General features: G+C 34.0%; 1 protein-coding gene across 1 annotated transcript; it reads left to right on the forward strand.

Annotated features, from left to right (window-relative positions):
• Positions 1 to 713: 713 nt before the first annotated feature.
• LOC121810595 (protein FAR1-RELATED SEQUENCE 5-like) lies at positions 714 to 4,515 on the forward strand. Its single transcript, XM_042211355.1, has 3 exons — positions 714 to 795; positions 2,041 to 2,773; positions 3,204 to 4,515. Exons 1-3 carry the CDS (start codon positions 714 to 716, stop codon positions 4,513 to 4,515), a joined length of 2,127 nt encoding a protein of 708 aa, XP_042067289.1.
• The last annotated feature ends 4,769 nt before the right edge of the window (positions 4,516 to 9,284 follow it).

A 9,284-nucleotide genomic window follows, 5' to 3' on the forward strand; every position in this document is an offset into this window, starting at 1 on the left:
AAGTAATAACGTTTCTGAATGAAGTAATAAACGCACTTGAATAAATTACATTTTTTAATGTAAATAAAGTAAAAACTAAGGTCAATAAATTCAAATGAAACATATGTTGAATCATTTCAAAACCTACTGGAAGAAAGTAAAAACATGTTGTAGTTTCAAGGTATTACGTACGGAATGAAGTAATAAATTTATACAATGAAGTAAAATGGGCTTGTAATGAAGACCGAAAATTTTACACAACAACACATCTCATCAAATAAACTAGATCTAATGGCCCAGATTTGGTCTCTAGTTCGGTCTTTAAAATTGGTTCGACATTGATCACAACTCTATATATATATATATATATATATATATATAGAGTAGTGATCAATGTATAACTAATCTTAAGTGTATAACTAGAGAACAAATCTCAGCCACACATCTTAATGGAACAAATATTATTTATTTTAATTATAGAAAATATGCTGAGGGTAATTTTGGAAATTGCTTTCTTAATTTAAATCTGCGATCAAACATGCAAATCTGCGATCAAATTACTCCATAATCTGCGATCTTTTCTTTCCTTCCAAACTTGCGATCCGATTTTTTTCCAAATTTCGTTCCAAATCTTATTACTTCATTCAAATCGCGATTGAATTCAATTCGACGCGATTAAATTCGTTATTCAATCCGTTCATCGCGATTCAAATCAATCATCGTGATTCAAATCAATGGATTCAATTATGAGGTCGGACGAAGATTATTTCGATTCCGATTCATCAGCTTCGGGCGAGGAAGCTGAGACTTCTAAAGGTAATCATTATTCGTTCAATTCTATAACAATTACTTCACTCTTGTTCAATTCTATAACAATTCCTACTATTTATTAATATACAATATTTTCGTGTATTGTGATTATGAAAACCGTAGTTTTTGTGATTAGATTTATAGTTGTTTCACTGATGTTAAGTGATTATGAAAATCGTATGGTCTTTGTATTATGTTTACATGGTTAGATTTACAGTTGTTTTGCAAATAAGAGTGAAGTGAAATCAGAATAAGAGTGATGTGTTTTGTGAACAAGAGTGATGTGTTTTGTGAACAAGAGTGATGTGTTTTGTGAACAAGAGTGATGTGTTTTGTTAACATGAGTGATGTGTTTGTGAACAAGAGTGATGCCCTCAGAATAAGAGTGATGTGTTTACATCACTCTTATTCTGATTTTACTTCACTCTTGTTCACAAAATACTTCACTCTTGTTCAGAAAACACTTCACTCTTGTTCACAAAACACATCACTCTTATTCTGATTTTACTTCACTCTTGTTCACAAAACACATCACTCTTATTCTGATTTTACTTCACTCTTGTTCAGAAAACACTTCACTCTTGTTCACAAAACACATCACTCTTATTCTGATTTTACTTCACTCTTGTTCACAAACCACTTCACTCTTATTCTCATTTTACTTCACTCTTGTTCACAAAACACTTCACTCTTGTTCACAAAACACTTCACTCTTGTCAGTAACATCAAAGCATTATGAAGAATATGGGAAAACCAATAACATAGATGTGGAAAAAATGATTGTAAACTTCAAGCGTTCATGAACTATTGTAGAAAACTTCATCAGTGAATTAACAAGTACTTATTTTACATTAATATCTTGTTTACTATTTAATTCACTGTTGTGTTTTGTAAACCACTAAATGATGTGTTTCGTGAAGAAGAGTGAAGTAAAATCAGAATAAGAGTGAAGTGTTTTCTGAACAAGAGTGAAGTAAAATCAGAATAAGAGTGATGTGTTTTGCAAATAAGAGTGAAGTAAAATCAGAATAAGAGTGATGTGTTTTGTGAACAAGAGTGAAGTGTTTTGTGAACAAGAGTGAAGTGTTTTGTGAACAAGAGTGAAGTAAAATGAGAATAAGAGTGATGTGTTTTGTAAACAAGAGTGAAGTAAAATCAGAATAAGAGTGATGTGTATTGTGAACAAGAGTGAAGTCTTATTCTGAACAAGAGTGCAGTAATCTCATTATTAGAGTGCTGTGTTTTTTACAGTGGTTTGCGTACCAAAATGCCCAGATGAATTGAAACCAAAAATTGGACAAAGTTTCATGACCCTTGATCGTGCATTGGACTTCTACAATAATTATGCTCGATATGTTGGATTTGACACCCGTAAAAAGGGATCGAAAAAGGAAAAAGATGTCACTACTTGGATTTACGTGGTGTGTAGCCGAGAAGGTACAAAGCAAAGAAACAGTAAACAATCTGAGGTGAAACGAAAGCGTTCTTCTATTAAGTGCTATTGTAATGCTAAAGTGTCTTGGAAGTATATTATGGGTGTTGGTTATGTTATACAAAGTTTCGTTGAAGACCATAATCACGAGATGGTTGAGGAACGCCATAAGCGTTTTATGAATTTGAACCGTAATTTGGATTTAGTCCATCAGAAATTCATCCTCGATTGTGCTAATGCAAATATTGGTCCAACTTTAAGTTTTAGCTTACTTAAAGAAGTGCTTGGTGGATTAGATTATGTAGGGTGTACTGTTTTAGAAGTGCGCAACTATAGACGTGACCTTAGAGCTTATGTAGAAGGAGCTGATGCACAAATGTTATTGAATGAGTTGCGAAGGAAGAAGGAGTTGTGTAGTACATTTACATATGAGTATGAGGTCAACTCAAAGGATAGGATGACACGATTGTTTTGGTGTGATCCTACTGCCAGAAGAAACTACCATTTGTATGGAGATATTGTTTCGTTTGATACGACATACTCCACAAACAGGTATGTGCACACTAATTACTCTTTTGTTAAATTGTTTTCTGAAATCATAACATGAGTGATGTGTTTCTGAAAAAGAGTGAAGTGTTTTGTGAACAAGAGTGAAGTGTTTTCTTAACAAGAGTAATGTGTTTTGTGAAAAAGAGTGATGTATTTTTCTGCATGCTTATATTGATGTGTTTTCTGAAATCATAACAAGAGTGAAGTGTTTTGTGAAAAAGAGTGAAGTATTGTCTGAACAAGAGTGACGTGTTTTGTGAAAAAGAGTGATGTATTTTTCTGCATGCTTATATTGATGTGTTTTCTGAAATCATAACAAGAGTGAAGTGTTTTGTGAAAAAGAGTGAAGTATTGACTGAACAAGAGTGACGTATTTTGTGAAAAAGAGTGATGTGTTTTCTGCATGCTTATAGTGAATTGTTTTTCATTTCAGATACTGTATGATATTTGCTCCTTTTACGGGCAAGGATAATCATGGTCGCCTTGTGACATTTGCTGCTGGCCTTTTGTCCAAGGAAAATGCCAACTCCTTTTCATGGTTATTTAACCAATTTGTAAAGTGTATGGGTGTGGCTCCCAAACTCATTGTAACCGACCAAGACTTAGGAATGAAAGTTGTTGTTGAGGAGGTCCTTGTCAATACAAGACACCGGTGGTGTATGTGGCACGTTATGAATAAAGTTGCTGACATATTGCCAAAGAACATGCTTGGTAGTGAACAATTAAAGAAGGAACTGAATGCATGTGTATGGTCAGAGTTGATAGAACCTGATGCATTTGAGGAAACTTGGCATGCTATAATGAAAAGATATGGGCTGACCAATAATGTCTGGTTTTCATCAATGTTTGCATCCAGAAAATTTTGGGTTCCAGCCTTTTTCCGTGATTTTTCGATGAGTTCGTTGATAAAGACAACTTCTATATCTGAATCACAGAATAACTTCTTCAAAAGGTACTCAAAGTCTCGGGCTAACCTTATGCAATTTTATATGAACTATAATCATGCTCTGGAGACTCAAAGAAGTAATAGTGCAAAGCTTGAATACTATGATTCAACAAAAGTACCTATTTTGCGAACAGGATTGGAAATCGAGAAACATGCATCGACGATATATAGTGGTAGTGCTTATACTGAAATTCAAGAAGAGATAGTATATGCATGTTTCTCTTTGTCTTGTGCAACTCTAGGAGTGTCTACCAATACAGATATTGAAGTATATGACATAAAGGACAAGGATTCAAACTCATGGACAGTGACTTACTCCACTGGTGATGACACCTATTTGTGTGGATGCAAAAAATTTGAAAGACTTGGTCTATTGTGCAGCCATATATTTTGTGTGTTGAAACATAATTTTGTTAAGTTGATACCCGAGAAGTTGCATGGAGGAAGATGGTTGAAGTCACAGTTTGTGAAGCCAATACATGGAGGTTTTTGTGATGATCAAGAAATACACCTTGCTGTGGACAAGAAGAAGATTGCATTTAAAAACTTGTATGGATTATTCATTGAAACAGCACAAAGCATTGAAGGGAACATTGATCAAATCAATGCATTCGCTGCAATTATTGAAGAAGGTAGGAAGCAGCTTCTTGGCGAAGATGTTGTTCTGTCTTCCACACAGAAGAGAGCAATGATTGAGAACTTCTATGGCTCACATGTCCCGAACAATATTGAAGTTCATCCTCCTGAGGTTGTTAGTACAAAGGGAAGTGGAAGTAGGAAGAAATCGAAGAGGGAGTAAGCAATAAAGTTAGCAATGAAACCAGGCCGAAAGTGTGGAAACTGTCATGAGATTGGACACCATGATTCTAGGAACTGCAAAAAGGTTAATGAGAAGTCAAATCAGAGGCAATGAGGATTTGTATAGAAATAGTTCACATTGTAGTATTTTTAGAGTACTAATGATTCATTTTATTACACTTTTGAGTGAATTTTATCTCAATGCGAATTTTTAGAGTACTAATGCTCAAGTGCCAATAAGTTCATCACTCTTGTTCACAGAACGCATCACTCTTACTGTCATTTTACTTCACTCTTGTTCACAAAACACATCACTCTTACTTTGATTTTACTTCACTCTTGTTCACAAAACACATCACTCTTACTCTGATTTTACTTCACTCTTGTTCACAAAACACATCACTCTTACTTTGATTTTACTTCACTCTTGTTCATTAAACACCTCACTCTTACTCTGATTTTACTTCACTCTTGTTCACAAACGCATCACTCTTACTGTCATTTTACTTTAGTCTTGTTCACAAACGCATCACTCTTACTGTCATTTTACTTCACTCTAGTTCACAAAACACATCACTCTTACTCTGATTTTACTTCACTCTTGTTCATTAAACACCTCACTCTTACTCTGATTTTACTTCACTCTTGTTCACAAACGCATCACTCTTACTGTCATTTTACTTTAGTCTTGTTCACAAACGCATCACTCTTACTGTCATTTTACTTCACTCTAGTTCACAAAACACATCACTCTTACTCTGATTTTACTTCACTCGTGTTCACAAAACACATCACTCTTATTCTGATTTTGTTACACTCTTGTTCACAAAACACATCACTCTTATTCTGATTTTACTTCACTCTTCTTCACGAAAGACTTCACTCTTATTCTGAGTTTACTTCACTCTTCTTCACGAAACACATCATTTAGTGGTTTACAAAACACAACAGTGAATTAAATAGTAAACAAGATATTAATGTAAAATAAGTACTTGTTAATTCACTGATGAAGTTTTCTACAATAGTTCTCAATCATAACATCACTCTTACTCTGAATTTACTTCACTCTTGTTAACAAAACACATCACTCTTACTTTGATTTTACTTCACTCTTATTCATTGAACACCTCACTCTTACTCTGATTTTACTTTACTCTTGTTCACAAACGCATCACTCTTACTGTCATTTTACTTTAGTCTTGTTCACAAACGCATCACTCTTACTGTCATTTTACTTCACTCTTGTTCACAAAACACATCACTCTTACTTTGATTTTACTTCACTCTTGTTCACAAAACACATCACTCTTACTCTGATTTTACTTCACTCTTGTTCACAAACGCATCACTCTTACTGTCATTTTACTTTAGTCTTGTTCACAAACGCATCACTCTTACTGTCATTTTACTTCACTCTAGTTCACAAAACACATCACTCTTACTCTGATTTTACTTCACTCGTGTTCACAAAACACATCACTCTTATTCTGATTTTGTTACACTCTTGTTCACAAAACACATCACTCTTATTCTGATTTTACTTCACTCTTCTTCACGAAAGACTTCACTCTTATTCTGAGTTTACTTCACTCTTCTTCACGAAACACATCATTTAGTGGTTTACAAAACACAACAGTGAATTAAATAGTAAACAAGATATTAATGTAAAATAAGTACTTGTTAATTCACTTATGAAGTTTTCTACAATAGTTCATGAACGCTTGAAGTTTACAATCATTTTTTCCACATCTATGTTATTGGTTTTCCCATATTCTTCATAATGCTTTGATGTTACTGACAACATATTCAGTGACTGATGGTTTTTTTCCGACAATAATAATGCGCTGCAATACTTTGCTCTCAGTCTTTGGAGTATTCCTTTGCTTCTTGTAGTTAATCCACACTTCCAATCTTGTTCGCGCTCACCATGATAACATTCCAAATGTCGCATCAAAAAAACTCCGCAATCTTCTACATTTGATGTTGTTCTCCAAGGCATTTTGAGCCTTATTATACTCACATCCTTTATTGATTTGGTTTGGTTGTGATGCCCCATTTTTGTCAAATAATGACAAAAATATAATTTCTGCAATATATCATCATGAATATCAGATGTAGTTCACTATAAAGAGAACTATAATTCATTGTAATCACAAAAATACTGCACTGTATATCGTGTATACTTACCACATTTTCAGGTATGCCACCATATTTGACTGTTATGTCCACATCGTCAGCATTCTTTGAATTGTCAATCAGCACTATATTGTTAGTACTAAATCTGAAGCATATGGTATAGTAATGTTCCGCAGCACAAATTGGAAAGAACACCTACATAGATAATAATAATAATTCCAGAATAAAAACAACTAGAGAATATAATAAAGAATCAATTGTGTTCAGTATTTACCAAATCTACGTCGGCCCATTTGAAATACGGAATTTGTTCAACCTCAGTTTGTAAATTGTCACAGAATCTATCAATTATGGTCATGAGGTCGACCCCATCAGGCCGGTGAACAACTGTATACAGCTGAAAAATGAGACAAGTTAAATCTGGATTGAAATAATTCACTTTGTTTTACTCCACCCTTGTTCACAAAACACATCACTCTTACTCTGAATTTACTTCACTCTTGTTCACAAAACACATCACTCTTACTTTGATTTTACTTCACTCTTGTTCACAAAACACATCACTCTTACTCTGAATTTACTTCACTCTTGTTCACAAAACACATCACTCTTACTTTGATTTTACTTCACTCTTGTTCACAAAACACTTCACTCGTAAATCTAACCATGTAAACATAATACAAAGGCCATACGGTTTTCATAATCACTTAAAATCAATGAAACAACTATAAATCTTACCACAGAAACTGCGGTTTTCATAATCACAATACTGTTCAAAATTTATTCTATTCTTACCGTTGGGTATGTTGTGAAAAAGAGGCGCCTCGACGAAGATAGGGACCTGTATTCTTCCATGTTATTTAAATAAGAAGCCCATGCACTTATCACACCCACTTCTATTAGCGTATGTGGCAACAGTGAACAGAATTCTCTTTTTGTTACCATTATGACATCATCATCATACACTATGGTGTCCCTGTTCAAACATGTGTGTGTGTTAGCACATCTTTTGTATGTTTTTTTTCTAAATCAGAACTATAATATAAATCTTACTCATTTAATTCATTTGTTGTCATAATCCACAAAAAGACTTGTGACTCTTTCAAGGTAAACTTGGTTTTAGCCTTAACCACTCTTTCATGGAATGGAGATTTCAATGCAGCTGATATTTTCTTCTCAGCTTTTGAGCGTATCTCCATTTGTTCAATCCTAGCAGTTTCCTGTCAGGGCAAGAATGATATGAAAACATCACTATATAAGACATATAGTTCACTTGATGTTTGTTAAAAGTGTTGGTGAATGGATGAGATATATCATTGTTTAACACTTACAATGTCTGGATTGTAAACTACTATTTCGGTTGAAGGATTTTTGCCAGATACATTTAACTCTGATTGAACACAATCATCATCAGCATATATCTCCATGCATGCTTCTATTGCAGATGCAATTTGGGCATCCACAATGTCGTCCTATTTTCATAATAAGAAATGAAAACACATCACTATCAACACGATTTTTACTTCACACTTGTTTACAAAACACATCACTCTTATTGATATTTCACTTCACTCTTGTTCACAAAACACTTCACTCTTGTTCACAAAACACTTCACTCTTGTTCACAAAACACATCACTCTTGTTCAGAAATCACTTCACTCTTGTTCATAACACACATCATTCTTACTTCGATTTTACTTCACTCTTGTTCACAAAACAAATCAATATTATTCTTATTTCACTTCACTCTTGTTAACAAATCACATCACTCTTATTCAGAAAACACTTCACTCTTGTTCACAAAACACATCACTCTTTTCAGAAAACACTTCACTCTTGTTCACAAAACACATCACTCTTATTCTGAATTCACTTCACTCTTGTTAACAAACACATCACTATACACATGCAACACAGAAACCTCACTTAACAATGGAACACATCACTCGAAGCACTTTTTTATACCTTCATCTGTGTGTTTTGTGATGTTGCTTTAGCTACATCTTCATAAAATTCATTTGTCTCCTGCAAATAGTGAAATGCGATATAACATAAGAATAAAAAGTCAAAAAAGTAAATAAATATTATGCATTAGTACAGAACATAATACAAATTGTTTTTAGTTCACTCTGAATCAAATGTCAAGTGTTAAAGTTCAACAGACCACAATCAAATTGTTTAAAATATCCATGGTTTCTATTCCAAATCTTGAACTTACTGGTTTCTTTCCCAAGTTAATATCAGGGAAAATTGTTGTGCCTTCATTCACTAATTTGCATTTTTCATCATGGATTTCCATCAGTTTTTCCACAAGCTGAATCCATTCTGGATCATCTTCTTGATCCTCTTCCATAGCTTGTGTCATGTTTTCAATTGGCTTAGAAACAGCTTGGTCCCCTTGATCAACCTCCACACCAACCATCTTTAGTGCATTTATAGCTGCAACTTTGAAGCAATTGATGTCATTGGTATTTGCTGGAGCAACCTTTATATACCTCATCATTTTACTAATTGCATCTGCAGCCTCCCTAATTGAACTTTTAATTTCATCAGACGAAGAAACTTGATCAGTTGAAGGGGGGGCATCATCAGTTGAAGGGGGGGCTTCAACACGTAAAGTTGCTTCATCAGTT

The sequence above is a fragment of the Salvia splendens genome, chromosome 7 (assembly GCF_004379255.2).
Source record: "Salvia splendens isolate huo1 chromosome 7, SspV2, whole genome shotgun sequence".
Lineage (NCBI taxonomy): Eukaryota > Viridiplantae > Streptophyta > Magnoliopsida > Lamiales > Lamiaceae > Salvia > Salvia splendens.